The sequence below is a fragment of the Canis lupus genome, chromosome 20, assembly GCF_011100685.1.
Source record: "Canis lupus familiaris isolate Mischka breed German Shepherd chromosome 20, alternate assembly UU_Cfam_GSD_1.0, whole genome shotgun sequence".
In the NCBI taxonomy this organism is placed as follows: domain Eukaryota; kingdom Metazoa; phylum Chordata; class Mammalia; order Carnivora; family Canidae; genus Canis; species Canis lupus.
In genome coordinates, this window is record NC_049241.1 from 52,273,557 (window position 1) to 52,292,296 (window position 18,740).

The window sequence follows — 18,740 nt, forward strand, 5'->3', positions numbered from 1 at the left end:
AAGTGACCCAGTAAATAGAAGGTCTTATGTAGCTCACTTTAAAAATCCAGCTCAGGTCACATTTCCAGGAATAAGTAGCCAAGCTAAAATGACTTCTTGGCTAAAATCTTCACCTAATTAGAACTTCTATACCTTCTTTTTATTATAGAAGTGGAGCCATCAGCTCACCTACTGACAGACAAACCAACAAGCAGTCCCAGCACCGAGCACTTCCAGCTGAATTTCACTGTCACCAACCTACTCTATTCCGAGGACATAGCCCAGCCAGGCACCACCACACATCAGCGAAACAAGCGAAGTATTGAGAATGCGGTGAGAATGGGGCTGTATGTCCACTCTGTCCCTATGTAGAGACAGACCTATGGATACTGGGTAGTCAGAGGGTGATTTTTCATAACAATTCATGAAGACAGGTTCTTTTTTTAAAAAAAGATTTATTTATTTATTCATGAGAGACACACACACAGAGAGAGGCAGAGACATAGGCAGAGGGAACAGAAGCAGGCTTCACGCAGGGAGCCCGATGTGGGACTCAATCCCAGATCCTGGGATCACACCTGAGCTGAAGGCAGATGCTCAACCACTGAGCCACCCAGGCATCCCGTGAAGACAGGTTCTAATACCCATTTACAAATTAAGAAACAGGCTCAGAGAGTTTTAGTAGCTAGTCTGGGGTCATATAGCTAAGTCATACCCTGGAATGGGATGTCCTTTGGTATACATATCCAGGCTAGTGTTTGTTGAGAAAAGAAAAAAATAGGTGGGAAAATTTGCTCAGTGGCTAAAAATTCTCTAATGCCATTGGGCCTGGGATGGTGATCAATGGAATATCGCCCTGTCTTTCAGCTCAACCAGGTCTTCCGAAACAGCAGCATCAAGAGCTATTTCTCTAGCTGTCAAGTTTTAGCATTCAGGTGAGTTCCAATTCAAGACCTAATCACTCTGGAGACTCCCACTATTCTTTAAGTAAAAATGTCCCTGTGTCATGGTCCCAGTTTCTAGCTCTTATGGAACATAGCCCTGGGAGCATAGAACTGTTACCTAAAAACCAACTTCTTCCTAAACCAGTGAGCCCAACTGGTTTAGAAACTCAAGAGAGGCAGTATAGACCTCAGCAGACATGGAGGTGCCTTGTGTTGGGGCCATAGAATATGGAGTGTAGCATCCACGCCTTAAACTAATTGCCGTTGAAGTCAAGACCCATAGAAGATAGTCTAAAAGACTAGAACCAGATGACTTAGAATCCAGCAGTCTAACTGTACTGCTCAGTAGTGTAGCCACTAATCACACGAGGCAATCAAAACTGTTTACACATCTATTGAGATATGATTCACATATAAAATGTACCCCATTGGGGTTTCTTAAAAAGATTTTTAAAAATTTATTTACTCATGAGAGATACAGTGAGAGAGGTAGGCAGAGGGAGAAGCAGGCTTCCTGTAGGGAGCCCGATGTGGGACTCGATCCTGGCACCCTGGGATCACGCCCTGAGCCAGAGGCGGACAATCAACCTCTGAGCCACCCAGCCGTCCCTAAAATGTACCCCTTTGAAGTGTACAATTTAGTAGTATATTTATAGAGTGGTATAACCATCCCACTAATGGTGGATTTTCTTAAAATCCTGTCCCCATTAGCAATTGCTTCCTTTTCTTCCCTTATCCCCATCCCCTAGCAAACAAATAATCTCCTTTCTGTCTTCTAGATTTGCCTATTCTGAACATTCAATATAAAAGGATTTTATACTCTGTGGTCTTTTGTGACTGACTCTTCCCCTGAGTGTAATGTTTCCCTGAGGTTCATCCATGTTGTAGCAATATAGTACTTTATTCCTTTTTTAATTACTAAATAATATTCTATAATATAGCTAGGCCACTTAAAAGGCTTTTCCTTTAAATCCAATTTAATTAACATATACTGTATTCTTAATTTCCAAAGTAGAATTTAGTGATTCATCAGTTGCATATAACACCCAGTGCTCATTATGCCAAGTGCCCTCCTTAATGCCCAGTACCCAATTACCGCATCCCCTCTCCCATCTCCCCTCCAGCAACCCTCAATTTGTTTCCCATAGTTACGAGTCTCTTATGGAGGCAAACCATAAGGGTGGCTATACCACTTTGTGTTTATCCATCCATTCATTGATGGACCTTGGGTTGTGGCCACTTTTTGTCTATTATGAATAATAGATCTATGATCATTCTTGTGTGAATTTTTGCATCAATTTGTGTTTTCAGTTCTCTTGGGCATATACTTAGGGCTGGTATTGTATGGTCATATGGTATTCTGTGGTAACTTTTGAGGAACTACTGAACTGTTTGCCATAGTGGCCCTACCATGCCCCATTCCCACAAGCAATATATGAGGGTTTCAAACTATCTAGATCCTCACCAACAATTGTTATTGTCCTCTTTTTACAATCATCCATATCATCCTAGTGGATGTGAAGTGGTACCTCACTGTGGTTTCATTTTGCCTTTTCCTAACAATTAGTGATGTTAAACATATTTGCATGGACTTATTGGCCATTTCTCTATCTTCTTTGGAGAAGAGCCTATTCTCTTTTCCCAGTTTTACATTGATTTTTTTTTTTTATTGTTGGAGTTATAATCATTCTCTGTATGTTCTGATACTAGACCCTTATCAAATAAGTGATTTGCAAATATGTCCTTCCATTTGTTATGCTGCCTTTTTAACCTTTTTACCTGCTTGGTACTGCCTTTTGAAACACATTTTTAATTTTGACGACTCTCAATTTATCAATTTTTTTCTTTGGTTATTTGTAATTTTAGTTCTATATCTAAGAAACCATTGCCTAATCCAAATTCACAAATTTATACCAGGTTTTCTTCTGAGGTTTTTATAATCTTATCTCTCACATTTAGTCATTTGATTTATTTTGAGTTAATTTTTGTATATGTCGTGAGGTACAAATCCAACTTCATTCTTTTTTTAAATAAATTTATTTTTTATTGGTGTTCAATTTTCCAACATATAGAATAACACCCAGTGCTCATCCCATCAAGTGCCCCCCTCAGTCACCCCCACCCCCGCCCACCTCCCCTTCCACCACCCCTAGTTCATTTCCCAGAGTTAAGAGTCTCTCATGTTCTGTGTGCATATCTAATTGTCTCAGTACGATTTGTTAAATAGACTATTCTTTCCCTTTTATCTTGGCACTCTTGTTGAAAATCAGTTGTCCATGATTGCATGAGTCTGTTTATGGATTCTAAGTTCTGTATATTTTTTAATTTTTTATTTAAACTCAATTTAGTTAACATATAGTGTATTATACGTTTTAGGGGTAGTATTTAGTGATTCTTCAGTTGCATATAACACCCAATGTTCATTACATCCCATGCCCTTCTTAATGCCCATCACCCAGTTACCCCATCGCCAACTCACCACCCCTCCAGCAACCCTCAGTCTGTTCCCTATAGTTAAGAGTCTCTTATGGCTTACTTCCCTCTCTGTTTTTATCTTATTTTATTTAATTTTTCCTTCCCTTTCCCTATGTTCAATTCCACTGACTATATGTCTATTCTTATACTAGTGGCCACTATTTTTATTACTATAGCTTTGTAGTAAGTTTTAAAATTGGGAAATGGAGTTCTCTAATTCTGTACTTTCTCCATATTGGTTTACCTATTTGAGGTCTCTTACAGCTCCATATGGATTTTAGAATCAGCTTGTTAATTTCTGTAAAAGAGCTGGGATTTTAATAGGGATTACATTTAATCTGCAGACCAATTTGCGGAATATTTTAAAAATAATAAGTCCCTAGTCCATGAAGATGGGATGCTCTTCCATGTATTTAGGCATTTCAAAATTTAGCAACATATTTTGTAGTTTTCAGTATACATATCTCACAATACTTTTAAGTTTATTTATTCTTAAGTGTTTTGTATTTTGTTCTTTGATGCTATTATGAATGGAATCGTTTTATGAATTTCACTTTAAGAACTAATTACTAGTGTATATAAATACAATTGATTTTTGAAGATTTTTAAAAATTTACTCATGGGAGACACAGAGAAAGAGAGAGAGAGACAGAGACACAGGCAGAGGGAGAAGCAGGCCCCATGCAGGGAGCCCAATGTGGGACTTGATCCCAGGATCCAGGACCACGCCCTGGGCCAAAGGCAGGCACTAAACCGCTGAGCCCCCAAGGGATCCCCACAATTGATTTTTGTATATTGGCCTTCTATCCTACATTCATACTGAACTAGCAGTTTTTAGTTTTGTGTGTGTATATTAGGATTTTCTATATTCAATAGTATGCCGTCTGTGAATAGAGATAATTTTACATCTTTCCTTCAAAACTGAATGCCTGTTCTTTGTTTTTCTTGCCTGTTTTATTAGAATTTCATTTATTAAAATGTAAATAAGATATGAAATGAGGGAAGACAACACTGTCTTGTCCCTAGTCATAGGAAAAAATTTTTAGTCTTTCATCATTGAGTATGGTTTTATCTGTGGGTTTTTCATGAATGCTATTTTTCAGGTTGAGCCACTTTCCTAGTTTGTTTAACTTTTTTTGTTTGTTTAATCATGAAGAATGTTGTATTTTTTCAAATTCTTTTTTTTTTTTTTGGATATGTCTGACATTGTGTGGTGTTTGTCCTTTATTCTATTAATATGCTCTATTACACTGATAATTTTTTTTCAGATATTAAGCCAACCTTTTAGCTAGAGTTGAGAGATTAAGACCTTTTCAAGTATTCACATGGGGGAATCCCTGGGTGGCTCAGTGGTTTGGCGCCTGCCTTTGGCCTGGGCATGGTCCTGGAGTCCCTGGGTAGGTCCCGCATCGGGCTCCCTGCATGGAGCCTGCTTCTCCCTCTGCCTGTGTCTCTGCCTCTCTCTGCGTGTGCCTTTCATGAATGAATGAATGAATGAATAAATAAATAAATAAATAAATAAATAAATAAATAAACAAATAAATAAATAAAATCTTTTTTAAAAAAAGAAGTATTCACACAGCCCCACACACTTGTGACCTTCTAGATCCCCACAGACACATTGGAGTTTTCCAAACCCCTCAGAGACATCTCTTTCCCCACTTAAAAATATTTTTTTTTGGCTCACCTCTTGCCTACCCTAACTGGTATGGCTCCCTCAGTCAGCTGCCATGTTAAACAACTACCACTGATTGTTTTTGGCAAGTGCCCTGGGGATAGGCTGTCCTTACTGACAAAGCTGTGAGTCAAATAAAGACAATCCCTAGAAATGGGGCTTTTTAAAGGAATCTCCAGACAAGTCAACTATTGAAAATTCCCTACCCTCATGGGGTTTATGTTGCAGTTGCAATAACAAGAATGGGCAATTGAAAATGGGAATGGATCTTTTGGGGATCTCCAAAAGATTATGGCTGCTAAGCTGCTGGTTTTCTAAGCTACCATGGTTCTCAGACTGCTGGCTTTCAAAGTTTCTGGGGATATTATGAGAGCAGGATGTGAATAATGGAAGTTCTAATGCCATAAAGCTTGTTCCCTTTACTGAGATTCAGCCATTTTTTTTTAATTTTTTTTTTATTTATTTATGATAGTCACAGAGAGAGAGAGAGAGAGAGGCAGAGACACAGGCAGAGGGAGAAGCAGGCTCCATGCACCGGGAGCCTGATGTGGGATTCAATCCCGGGTCTCCAGGATCGCGCCCTGGGCCAAAGGCAGGCGCCAAACCGCTACGCCACCCAGGGATCCCCAGCCATTTTTTTCTTAACTAAATGATCCTCAGATTGTTGCAAGCCTTTGGTTAATTTCTAGACTTCTGAAAAAGTTGATTTTGATCATTCTTGCCAATGTTCTCAATGATTTTATGGATTTCTGGAAGGCCTTACTCCAAATATTTCAAAAATTTTCTCCCCATGGCTATTTATTTATAAGCTAATTAAATTAAATTAAATGACATGTTAAGCTTCTCATTCACAGTAGCGTATTTTAAGTGCTCAACAACAATATGGGGCTGTTAATGACTGTATTTTGATATTGTAGACACAAATGTTTGTATCATTGCAGAAAGTTCTTTTGGTTAGGACCTAGAAGCAGGGAACCTGGAAGCAGGGTAGAATTCAAGATATCCTTGTTCATCCCTTTTGCCCTTCCAGGTCTCTCCCCCACAGCAACCACACTGGGGTGGACTCTGTGTGTAACTTTTCACCATTGGCTCGGAGACTAGACAGAGTTGCTATCTACTTGGAGTTCCTGAGGCTGACCAAAAATGGTACCCAACTGCAGAACTTTACTCTGGACAGAAACAGTGTCCTTGTGGATGGTAAGGCTTCCTAGTCATTGGGCCAGGACAGGGGACTAGGTACCAACCTCCACATGTGGGGCCTTTCCTGAGAATCTGTAGACCTGGGATTGAGTCAGCATTAAACTTTTTTAGGCTGGCAGGAGGTGGCATAGCTCCTCAGGCTTTACCCACCACTGAGGGAGAGGCCCTTTTCTCCCCAATAAAATATTGGAGATACTTGCCTTCTTAGAGATAGCTCTGTATCCTCCGGCTGGTCACTTTCCCTCTCTGTAATTCTGTTTCTCATCCCTGTACTGAAAGTCACTTGGCCAGTGGTCAGTGAGGGACTCTAGCTCCGAGCTATACGTGAACCAGCCTTGACAGGCATAGGGGATGGACTTGTTTTCTCCCAGATAGACTATATAAAAACAGGCAATGGACCTGATTTGGTCCATAGTCTATAGTTTCCCAAGTTCTGTTCTAGATCAGCACCATGCAGCAGAACTTTCTGCAACGATGAAATGTTCTGTATCTGTGCCATCCAGAGCAGTAGCCACATGCAACTATTGTGTACTTAAAGTCTGGCTATTATGACTGGCTTTTGCAGTTACTGATTTTTAATGTTACTAAGGTACCATATTTTTAAAATTTTGTTTAATTCAGATTATTTTTAATTTAAGAAGCCACTTGGAGCTGCTCCATATTGGACAGCACATCTATAAAAAGTTGACTGGGGAGAAGTTGTACAGTAGGGGGACCTGAAACTCCCCCCCATGCCTGGTGAATGCTATGTGTCCCTACCCTCAATGGGGTTTATGTTGCAGTTGCAATAACAAGAATGGGCAATTGAAAATTATAAATTATTTGGTGTGAAATAATTCATACTTGGGAGTGGGGATCAGAAAAGCCTTCTTGGAAGAAATTACATTGTACCTGAATCCTGGAAAATGAGTATAAAACAATTTGGTGAAGGAGAAGGGGTGAGTATTTTTCTAGGCAGAGAAGAGAGCATTTGAGTGGGAATTTACAAAGTTAGAGAGATCACTTGGGCTTGCCAACTATGATGACCCATTCTCTCAATCATCATAAGATGGCCTAGCCCAATTTCAGTCCTCCATCCTCATGGGATGAGGTATGAATTTGATTGATTTATTATACTCCTGTAGTGTGATACTTGAATTATGTAGCAAAGTGTCCTCATTTTTCAGAGAAAAATGGATGAACATTATGATTTTTACTTTAGGATTCCAGTGAAAATAGGAATGAAGCAAGGATGACAAGTGCTGATAATTGATACATTGGATGAAATATTGTTTTAATATTTAATTTTAAACAATATTGTTTTAAATCATATGTTTATGATAGTGTTCTGTTTTTCTGTATATTTGAAGAGTTTTATTTAAAAAGCATAAAGCAAAACAAAACAAAAAAGCATAAAACACACTCACATGCATTCTCCATTTCATTCACTTGCAGGATATTCTCCCAACAAAAACGATGTCTTGGCTGAGAATTCTGGTAAGCCTCCAAGAAGCCCCAGCCCAGGATGGGGAAAGAATGTCTTAAGCTGTCCCTAGTCAAAGAAAACCATGTACCCAGAGTCTTGATAATGATGAAAACTGGACACCCCATGTCAGGGACTATTAGGCACAGTGCAGGGACAATAGGAACCCTGGGGGGAATGACAAGAGGTGGCTCACATCAGCACTTGTCTCCCCAGATCTCCCCTTCTGGGCCATCATCCTTATCTGCTTGGCGGGACTGCTGGTACTCATCACATGCCTGATCTGCTGCTTCCTGGTTAGTAAAGAAGGGTTGCTTGTCTTTTAACAATTGGGTTATAAGAGTTCTGTCATCTAGCCCCACAATGGCATACTAATTCAGCAATAAAAATGAGTGAATTATAAATATTGCACTGTCATGCATAAATCTCAAAATAATAATGTAGAGTAAAGGAAGCTCAGACAACAATAAGTATGTAGTATATGATCCTGTTTATAAACAAATTGTAGAATGCGAGCTAATCTACAGGGATATTGGTCAGATCAGTGGTTGGAGCAGGGAAGGAGGAATTACAAAGGAGCATAGGACACTTTTGGAGAGGACGAGCATTCCTTGTCTTGATTGTGGTGATGGTTTGAGGAGTTATAATCAAAACTTATCAAATGGTTTGCTTTACTACATGTAAACAGTTCATTGTATGCCAGTTATACCTCCATTAAGCTACAGTGTGTGTGTGTGTGAGTGTGTGTCTGTGTGTGTCTGTGTGTGTGCGTGTGTGTCTGAGTAGGGAGGGGAGGGAAGGAGGGAGGGAGAGGATATGAATGGGATATCAGAGAAAAGGGTAGAAAAATAGAGTTAGGGTCACCCAGGTAGCTCAGTGGTTGAGTGTCTGCCGTTGGCTCAGGTCGGGATCCTGGGGTCCTGGGATTGAGTCCCGCATTGGGTTCCCTACAGGGAGTCTGCTTCTCCCTCTGTCTATATCTCTGCCTTTGTGTGTGTGTGTGTGTGTGTGTGTGTGTGTCTCATGAATAAATAAATAAAAACCTTTAAATGTATATATTAAGAATAGGGTTAAAGGGAAGAAAGAAGAGAAAGAGATAAAAGAGGGACAAGGCATGAGAGAAAATGAAGTGGAAAAGGTTGACAGACATACAGAGAGCAGCAGGCCTCTGTGGCTTTGGCCACCCCCATCCTGTGGTCCCAGGCCATTCTCATGCCCTCTCCTTGCCCTCGCAGGTCACTGTCTGCCGGCGGAAGAAGGAGAGAGAATACGAGGTGCAGCAGGACAGCCTAGGCTATTACCTGCCACACCTAGACCTGAGGAAGCTACAGTGAGAGCTCTGCCTGAGGCTCCAACGGAGCTTGGCTGAAACAACAATAAACCACATTGGTCAGACACAGTCTCTGGGCCCTTCTTGACTTGGCCCCTTACGAGTTCACAGGAGACCAAGACAAAAGGTGAAGGTCCCCTTTCACTAGGTCTTGAAGGACAATTGCAATTCTGTCTTTTGGTTTCATGGCATTTCACTTCTCAAGGGCAACAGAACTGGCAAGAGGCCTAGATGTGGTTATTGTGTAAAATCAACATTCCACCTCCATGAGAGACTTCTCTTCCTAGAAACCTTGGAGCACACCTCCCCTTGGCTCTGTGTCAGCCATTGCACCCATCTCCATTCCTCCAATATTTCTCCACTCCCAAAGTTAACCCAACTCTGTCTCATTCTCTGAAGCTCAGGTTCACCGGGACTTCTAGACCAGTCTGCTTCAGTGGCTCCTCTTCCCTCCTGGGTACTCCAAGATGGGAAATAGTCCAAGAAAGAACAAGCAGTGGGTCAGAAATGACTCTGCAATCGATGTTAGGACTTGGAGCTGAAATCACTAGGATCTGGGAAGCCTCAGTCCCAGAGAAATACCAAGGCTTGAGAGACATAGTGTCTGCTTTGGATATAGAGACAAAGAACACCCAATGTGGAAAAAATTCTGAGGAAAAAGCTAGACAGTTTTTCTTCATCTTTCTCTGCACTGACTCCAACTAGACAGAGCAGGGGCTTCCCAGCAAGGAGTGCTCAATGAGCCGGGCACGAGGCAAGCTGTGCTGTCCTGCTTTGGGTTTGTGAGAATAGTTGGCATGATCTCTACACGTTTTGCAGACCACAGCTGAAGATGCCCAAGGGCAGAGAAGTCACAGCAATGCCACCCATTCAAACTTACTTGGTATGAGCTTCACATCCTCAGTCTTAAGCAGCCATTCTCTGAGAATGCCTTCTCTGGAGATTATAATAAAGATAACAAGAGCTATCATTATTGACTACTTAATATCTACTATGCAACATGAGTAGCAAGTTCTGTGTGCATTTTCTTACACTCACTGTCCTTGAGAGCTGCATTCCCATTTTATAGCTAATGATATGGAGGCTCAGAAATACTAAATAACAAGGAAGGAAAAGAATTCCTAAGAACCTAAATTAAACACCTCACCCACACTGTCTGTCAAAGAAAAAGATAAAAACACTCTCTAAAATATGGACAGACTCAATGTTGACCTCCACAGGCCTTCAGTCAAAGAACCAGTAAAAGGATGTACATCAGGAAGCAGAGATGTGAACCCAGAAAAACATAACAGGACTCATGAGGAAAAGAAGAAATTCAGTGTATCGAAATCAAATTAGTTTTAAAACAAGATGATAAAACACATTCTAAAATTCCAGATGCATATCATATGGAAGAATAGAGAAGATTCCGTTTTATAATAATTCCTTTTTAGGGAAGATAGAAATACCTCAAATATTATTTTTTAATAACTCATTCTGAGAAACTGATGAATCCATGACACCAAAGTACTAATGATGAAAAGGATTTGAATATTACCACAGGTTGCTCAAGCGCATTGACCATTAAATTCCAATGGGCAATGGCTCAGTGATAGATTAATGAAGCTGAAAACAGTCTCTCTTGACATCATGATCCCCAAAATGGCACATCAGTTTTCATGAATCGAATTTCCAACACACAGATAGTTTTTTAAAAGTGAAAAGTCTGGTATTTCCTTGTATTGAACTCTGAATTAACATGTGACGAAGAACAGAAAATAGAGACCTACAGATATCTTCTTTGAGAGCATAGATAGAACAGCTTTAAAGAAATATTTTGTTGGGATCTGCTGGAATATAACACAAAAAGAACAGTCCGCTTCGACAAGGCCTATTTTACCGACTGTGAGGGCAAACACTAAATAATCCCAAGGCTTTGATTACTCTCTGTTGACTTTACAACACAAACAATATACAAAGTAAGGGAAGATAAGAGTACAACATGGAAAAGAAAGATCTCCTTTCTCGCATGAAGCCCAATCTTGCAGCTCAAAAAGATCCCTGTCTCGATTGTCTATGTCACACAAAATAATTTAATACAAGAAAATTACCGGTGCATATTAATAAGTCAAGGGCTTGGAACACGAAGACAACATGGACACTGCAAAGAGGCATTAATAAAGTGCTGTGCTGCATTTCATCTGCACCAGCTTCTCTTTCTTTTCGTGGTGTTTTTTGGAATGTCTTTCTTGGTCCCCCATATTCTCTGTCTCTTTAGCGAACCTGTCTACAGCCAGTGCCATGGCCAACCTTTGTCTTGCTGTCTTCACTTTCCTGTCCTGTTTCCTGATATCTTCCTCAGTCACCAGAAATTGTTTGCACAGGAGCTGTGGGATAGTCAGGCCAGCTCCTGGAATCAACTTTGCCAAATCTGAAGACCCGGCAGGGGTGGGTATGGGGCTAGAGTTCAGACCCCCTGCAAGAACACCTGGCAGATAGTCACCTGTGCATGTAGGTGCAAGTTTTTGTAAGATTTTCGTAAGATCCAAAGTGCTTAATGGCTCCCCTGTGCTGCTGCAGGCCTGGAGACCTTGCAGCCTCTTCTGCCAGTACACCTGTTGGGGCTTGTCCAGAGTTTCCTCCCAGTGATGGCATCTGACCTCATTGCCACGATGAGATGTGATTCTGGTAACTGGCCTCTTGAATATGTAACTGGACATCCTCAAAGGGATTGAGACACTTAAGCGAGACTTTAGTTTGGATTGGTTTCCACAATCACGTTTCTTTCTCTGTGGAGGCTTGACCATCATACTTCTTTTCCTTTTACCCTATAAAAATAAATCATGAGATTGGGCTAAAATGATAAATGAAGGCTGACTTCTTAGGAGCATCGTATGGGTTATCTTGTACTTCTTCCTTCCTTCTCTACCTCTGGGGATAGATCTGATCTGTGTCCTGGGATGTCATCGGAGATGAACCTCGAAAGTTCAAGGTCAAAATTTAGGACCTGCTCCAGATCATTTCTCCTTCACCATCATGTAAGGCCCTCTCTTTTATGATTTATTCTTATTTGTCCTTGTCACTTTCAACCACACAATTCCTGGTACTCCTTCCCTGGATAACGGTGTCCAGTCTTTTTCTAAATCTCTAGCCCCATCATCCTTCTGTGTTGTGTGACTATTCATTTGGTTGACCCATTGACTACTTGGTTTTCATAGCTCCTTCAGAGCTTACACCAATATTGAAATTATCATCTGCCCAACACTTAGCAACTCACTCCCATATCCCAGACTTTACATCAACCCACATGGTCGTGGTCAAAAATAAATAATTCAGAAAACATACTTACCCATCAAAAATTCCTAATTTTTTGTTTTCATTGAAATGCTCATACAATAGTTACCTGTCCTGCAAGATCGTAAGTGATGCCAGATCACCATAACCTCACCTTACTTTGTCTCCTATTCCTATCAATCCTGGATTCCATGGTCTATGATCTCAATAATTCCCTTGGAATAATCCAGAATTCCTTAACACTCATCATATCTGCCTTGTAAAATTTCAAATCTGGAAGACCCTGGCTATGTGCCATGTCATAGCTACTGTTAGTCTTGTGGTAACTGCTGAGAAGAGCACACATACTTTGGTACCACTATAAATCCAAAATCTTCTGCATCCACTGCAAAGCATCCATAATGCCTGGAAACTTTATTTTTATGTGTTGGCATATTTATTCCTTGGTTTTTCACAAAGCTTATTTCAAGCTTTTTACTTTTCTTTTTTACTTCATCCATATCCAAGATCCCTTAACTTGCCTGATATTTCACAGAGAAAGGGCTCCTTCTACTCCCTCTGTTTCATTGTGAATCACTGAGAAAAGGTCATCTCCATCGTGTGCCTCTGGGGCCTCATCTTCACCTCCTCAGACCACCTCACTCTTCCATCTGCCCTCACCATTCTGTGGGCCTTTCTGGATAAGGCCACAATGATTCCTTTGACCCAGGAGGAGCTTTTTAGTATTCATATGGCAACACCTTTAAGTGGAAAACCTACGTTTGCAACAACTTAGATATGTGAATACTATTTTACAGTTGTGAATAGTATACAATCTAAATACAAAGAAAGTACATCTGACAAAATTCAACTCTCAAATTGAGACTGTGCTGTACATGGAAAGAGCTGGATTTCTGATACTCAGTACACAGGCAAAAATGTGAGCTATCCCTATTAATTTTTACATTGATTGCATGCACAGGTGAAAACATCTTGTTACAGTGTTTTAAAATCCATTATTAAAATTCATTTCACATGTTTGTTTTTATCTTTGTAAAGGTGGCTACTAAATAAAAATTTAAATTCCATAATATAGAGTGCTTAGTGGTCCTACTGACAGCACGGCTCAAGGCATGTGTAAAAATAAAGCCCAGAGCAAAATGTCTGGGAAAACTTTTCCCAAGGAGAGGAGTGTATCTCGACCCCATAGCAAGATGCAGCGTGCCTCAGCACACACACCCTGAAGTAGACATTGTCTCAGAGTACTACTACTACTTCTCAAATGCCATGAGGTTGCACCCTCACACAGCCCAAACTGGACTTGATCTCAAGAGAGACATCCAAAGTCCATATAATTTACCAATTAAGAAGAGCCAAACCAGAAACCATGAGTCAAAATTTTTTGTGACTTGCCCACCATTGGCCTCTATTGTAAATACAATTTGTTTGGGGAACTTCTTCAGGGAGGGTCATTTTAAAAATACACAATAAATCTAAATGAGAATCATTCTAACCAATAAATGAAAATAAGAGGATAGAACACAAATATCATTATTATCAAATCACTATTGGATTTGTGAGTCAGGGAACAGACGAGACTGGATTAATGTGGACTCGTTAGGCTGATTCTGATTACATGGCTGTGAGATTGATCGTGTTGCACTAGGACTTGTGGAACATGCAAGCCCTATTTAACTACCACAGCTGGCCAACCAGACCAGTTGGTGCTGGCCAATCCCCTGGCTCCACCCCTCTGACAATACCTGGAGGATTTTCCCAACATCCCACTCTACCACTGCATTCTTCTACCCGCTACCAGCCAAGGAAACATTTTCTCCAAGGTTCATGTTCTGTGTGTTTGCCCAGCTCTGGAGGTGACACTTCTCTCCCAGGTGAAGGAAAGAATCAAGGTGCAGGCCATGGGAGCTGCAGAGATTGGACAAGGACTAAGATTTGCTGACACAGAGAAAAGAATCTATAGTGTGCAGGGGTGTCAGGGTCTAAGAAGAAGCTCCAGTGATTCCTGGATAGAATCAGAGAAGAGGGTGCCAGACAGAGCAGGTATGTTTGGGTGTGATTTTGCTAGGGAATATCAGTAGGAAGACATGTGCAACATAGGCACTGCATTCACAAATGTGGTTCATTCATTTATCTGTCGTTTGTAATGGAGTGTTTTCTACATACATCAAGGCACTAGTTCCTGCCCTCGGGAGCCTACAGTCAGTGCCAGAAGAATTTATAAATTTTATTTATAATATACAGATATAACACTTGAAATATGTTAGGTGCTCCAAGCATCTTTCAAATACTAACGCCTTTAATGATTCTCCATGACCTTATAGTTACACTTGTTATTATGCCAATGGCAGATGGAGAAACTGAGGCACAGACAAGTAAGTCACTCATCCAAGGTGAAATGCCTAATAAATGGTAGAGTTGGACCCCAGGCCCATTTTGAGGAGTATTCTGTGCTATGTCTCTTTATTATAATTCTCATCTCTGAGTTTATTCATCAGATACATGTGTCACCAACCCACAGATGTTGCAGATATAATCTCATGTACACCTGGTGATGTCAAAAGGAAGTAGTTACTAGCATGAACCCCATTATGCATTTTGGGAGACTGGAGAGGTCCCCAGTGGCACAAAGGCTTTTCCAGAATAAGAAACTGACAGAAAAAAAGAGAACTGAACTCAGCTCTGACCTCCAAGCTGGGACCCTGGTTACATTTTCAAGGAGCGGTGGGGGTGGGCTGTGTTGGATATTTGTGTACAGTTATGGAGATAACACAACCAAGGAGGGTGAGCAGTCAATAGCCCAGTGGGGGTCTTGAGTGGGTTTCAGTGAAGGAAGGGGCCCAGGAAATGGAATCTTGGAAGTAATCTCAATTCCTTGGTGACAGAACCCAACAGAATTCTGGTCACAAGGCACCCACATTCTAGAGACAGTCCCTCATCCAACTCACTTGACCAGAGATGCTCAACAGAGCAACATGTGGTCCTGTTGTATCCCTAACTTTCCAAGGCTCTGGCCTCAGAAGAGCCAAGAGTGAGAGCCTTACTCGTCTCTATAGACATTGGCTCCTTATTTCTAACACCTCTGGCCATTTGGTACAGAGTACTCTAAGGTAATACAGGACAGCTCAGGACAGGTCAGTCCAGGCCCAGCCACAACTGTGATCCAACCAGGCAGCCCATGCCCTTTACACCTTCCTATGTATGTTGGGGGATTAGGGGGGTAAGGCAGGAAATGAGGAGGGGAGGCCTTCCTGGGCAGGAGTAGGTTGTTATTTGTAGGAAACCTGGCAGTCTGTCATGTTCATACCCCAGCTCATGGCTGGTGGGATGGAAAGGTGAGTTCTGGGTACCAAGGACCTCTACCCATGTTAATCCCAACCCTCAAGGTGTCATCTTGGTTTCTCCCTGGCTAGAGGTCTATGAAGATGCTCTTCGGTGTGCTGAATCCTGGGAGCAGAACCAGAGTCCTCATTTTCTCCTCGAGTGTTCTCCAAGAGGACCCCTGAAGCCTCCTCCCCAGTTACACTTCAAGAGCTTTAAGAATTAAAATGAGTCCAAGAGGAAATAGGGATTCAGGTTTTATCTCGTAAATTTTAATAAAAATAAATTTTTATTAAAATAAAAATAATAAATTAAAAATAAATTTTATTTAAATTCAATTAATTAACATAATGTATTATTGGTTTTGGAGGTAGAGGTCAGTTATTTATCAGTCTTATAAAATACCTAGTGCTCATTACAGGTGCCCTCCTTAATGTTCATCACCCAGTTACCCCGTCCCCCCACTCTTCTCCCCTCCAACAACCCTCAGTTTGTTTCCTATGATTAAGAGTCTCATGATTTGTATCCATCTCTGATTTTGTCTTGTTTTATTTTTGCTTCCTTTCGCCTATAATCCTGTGTTGTTTCTTAAATTCCACATATGAGTGAGATCATATAATTGTCTTCCTCTGATTGACTTAACTTTGTTTGCATAATATCCTCCAGTTCCATCCATGTTGTTGCAAATGTCAAGATTCCACTTTTTGATGGCTGAGTAGTATTCCAGTGTGTGTGTGTGTGTGTGTGTGTGTGTATTTTGGCTCAGGTCATGATCTCAGGGCCCTGGGATAGAGCCCCATGTCAAGCCTTGTGTGGGGCTCTGAGCTCAGTGGGGAGTCTACTTGAAGATTCTCTCCCTCTCCCCCTCCTCAACCCATGTGTGTACACACTTGTGCTCTCTCTCTTTCTCTCTCTAAAATAAACATTTAAGGAAAAAGAAAAAAAATTTTCACTTTCTTGAGTTTGAGAATCAACATCTTCATCTAAAAAAAGTATATTATGGATTCTATTCCAACTTTATTACACTGAATCAAATATTTGGGGTGAAAATAAGTTCTTTACAATATTGTAACCATTGATAAATACAAGTTTGTTTTTACTTAATCATGGATTTTATTTCCTTTTTAATGTTTTATCATTTTTTCATATTATCTATTTCATTTGCTTTAGAATTTATTGACATTATTATTGTCATTATTACCTTCTGATTGCTCTGAGTTTATGTTCCTCTTCTTTTTAAAAAATTCTTGAGATGGGAGCTTAGATTAATGATTTCAGACATTCCCTCTTAACTAATGTAAGCATTTAGAGCTGTAAATTTCCCTCTATGCACTGCTTTATCTGCATGCCACAGATTTTGATATGTTGTATTATTTTCATCTTTTTAAAAATTCATTTGAGAGTGCCTGTTGAACCATAGATTATTTATAAATGGATTAATTTCCAGTTATTTGGAGACTTTCTTGTTATTTTTATGTTCTTGATTTAAGGATGATTCCATTGTGGTCAGGGAATATACCCTGTATGATTTCAATTTGTTAACATTTGTTTTATCACCCAGTACCTGTTCTATCTTGGTGGATGTTCCATGGGAATTTGATAAGAATGTGTGTTCTGTAGTGGTTTGTTGCAATGTCCTATAAATGTCAACTGACTGTTCTATAAATGTTGATTGGATACTGATATTAATGACATCATTCAATTGTTCAATTCTATATCTTTGTTGACTTTTTGTCTTGTAGTACCATAAATTTATTAGGGAGATGTTCAAGTCCACAGTTAGAATTTTGGATCCCTCTATTTTTCCTTCTGGTTATATTAGTACTTTTTTTAGATTTTGATTTTATTATGAACACTTTCAAGAATACAGAAATTAAAAGAATTTTACAGTGAATGATTGCATACTCATCACATAGATATTACCATTAACGCCTTGTTATACTTGTTTTAGCATATAGCTATCACCTATCATTAATAAAACCACCTTATGTTTTGATACATTTCTCTCTTTCTCTTTTTCAGCTTTATGGAGATAGGATTGACAAACAAAAAATGTATATATTTAGGTTGTACAATGTGTCTTTTTTATGGTGTACAATGTGATATATCGGTTTTTGATTCACATATTTTGATTCTCTATTGTAATCAAGGTCTTCTTGGTGGAAAGATTCTTTTATCCTCAAGTAATGCCCTTGTCCCTAGCAATTTTCTTTGAAGTCTACTTTTGGCATGCTCTTTCTCCAGCTCCTACTTCTTCAAGATTCTCCCTCTGTCTTTAATTCAGAGAATAAGGGATGCCACGTGCCCACCACTGGAAGGGAGTGGAAGTTTAGACTCCCACTCCATCTCTACTGACAAGATGCCAGCTGGAAAAGGGAATGCAACCCTGGTTTGCCTGCTGATTTCCCATGGGTGTGTGAATGACCAGATTTCCTACTCATTCTCCCCTCACATTGATCCAGAAGGCTATCTTCTACCACACCAGCAGGAGACAAAGAAACACTGTGTCCACTGATGCTGCCAGTGAAATAGGAAAGCACCCAGCTGGGATGTCTGCTGTTGCCCAGTAGGTAGCAAGAGTCCAGGTGTCTGGCTTGCTCTTTGTTGTTGTTGCTGGCAGGACAGTAAAGTGTGTTCCTGGGGCACTTGCTGCTGCTGAATCAGGGAGTCAGTAGACCATCAGCAGGTAAGAAAGTACCTGCCTCTGCTGCCTGATGCTGATGGTAGGAAATAGGTGTCTATACTCCCACTCCATTTCACTGACAGCACAGAGTTTAGGTGGGGTAGAGTGGGTAAAAAATGTTTCTGTCCTGCTGAGTTCCATGACCTGACCCTTTAGCCAGAGAGAACATGTTTTTCTAAGAGCTTTTAATTTCCCTGTGTCTGTTGGTGATGCCAAGTTACAGACATCTCAGTGATGAAAATAATGGGGAAAATGGAAAATTCTAATAAAATTTAAGGAAATAACTGTGTGTCATTCCTCAGGTGCTGAGGTCCTTAGCCAATCTACCTTCTTATTTCCATCTTCTAGTCTTTATACAATTATTTGTTGAATTTTTCCCAAGGCTTTTGATTGTATTTATC

The 18,740-nt window shown here is 40.3% G+C and overlaps 2 protein-coding genes across 4 annotated transcripts in view; one reads left to right on the forward strand and one right to left on the reverse strand.

Moving 5' to 3' along the window:
- The window catches only part of MUC16 (mucin 16, cell surface associated), a 112,300-nt gene extending 103,170 nt beyond the window's left edge, over positions 1 to 9,130 (forward strand). Inside the window, exons 64-69 of the mRNA XM_038565385.1 lie at positions 149 to 312; positions 847 to 914; positions 6,104 to 6,270; positions 7,708 to 7,749; positions 7,952 to 8,031; positions 8,971 to 9,130. Coding sequence (XP_038421313.1) covers positions 149 to 312; positions 847 to 914; positions 6,104 to 6,270; positions 7,708 to 7,749; positions 7,952 to 8,031; positions 8,971 to 9,069 — 620 coding nt within the window. The 3' untranslated portion in view covers positions 9,070 to 9,130. The remainder of the gene's footprint in view (positions 1 to 148; positions 313 to 846; positions 915 to 6,103; positions 6,271 to 7,707; positions 7,750 to 7,951; positions 8,032 to 8,970) is intronic.
- A 993-nt stretch (positions 9,131 to 10,123) lies between these two features.
- On the reverse strand, positions 10,124 to 15,152 carry MBD3L1 (methyl-CpG binding domain protein 3 like 1). Of its 3 annotated transcripts, none has more exons than XM_038567393.1 (2): positions 15,023 to 15,152; positions 10,124 to 11,872 (listed from the first exon to the last, which is right to left on the reverse strand). In XM_038567393.1, exon 2 carries the CDS (start codon positions 11,852 to 11,854, stop codon positions 11,219 to 11,221), a length of 636 nt encoding a protein of 211 aa, XP_038423321.1. In that variant the 5' UTR covers positions 11,855 to 11,872; positions 15,023 to 15,152; the 3' UTR covers positions 10,124 to 11,218. The 3 variants fall into 3 exon arrangements, with proteins under 3 accessions (XP_038423321.1, XP_038423320.1, XP_038423319.1); XM_038567392.1 differs by lacking the exon at positions 15,023 to 15,152 and adding an exon at positions 12,448 to 12,499 and having other exon boundaries at positions 10,125 to 11,872; XM_038567391.1 differs by lacking the exon at positions 15,023 to 15,152 and adding an exon at positions 12,394 to 12,526 and having other exon boundaries at positions 10,163 to 11,872.
- Between the last annotated feature and the right edge of the window lie 3,588 nt (positions 15,153 to 18,740).

Excerpts from the sequence above, each read along its gene's own strand:
- MBD3L1 (XM_038567393.1), bottom strand. The coding sequence starts at position 11,854 with ATGATGGTCAAGCCTCCACAGAGAAAGAAACGTGATTGTGGAAACCAA.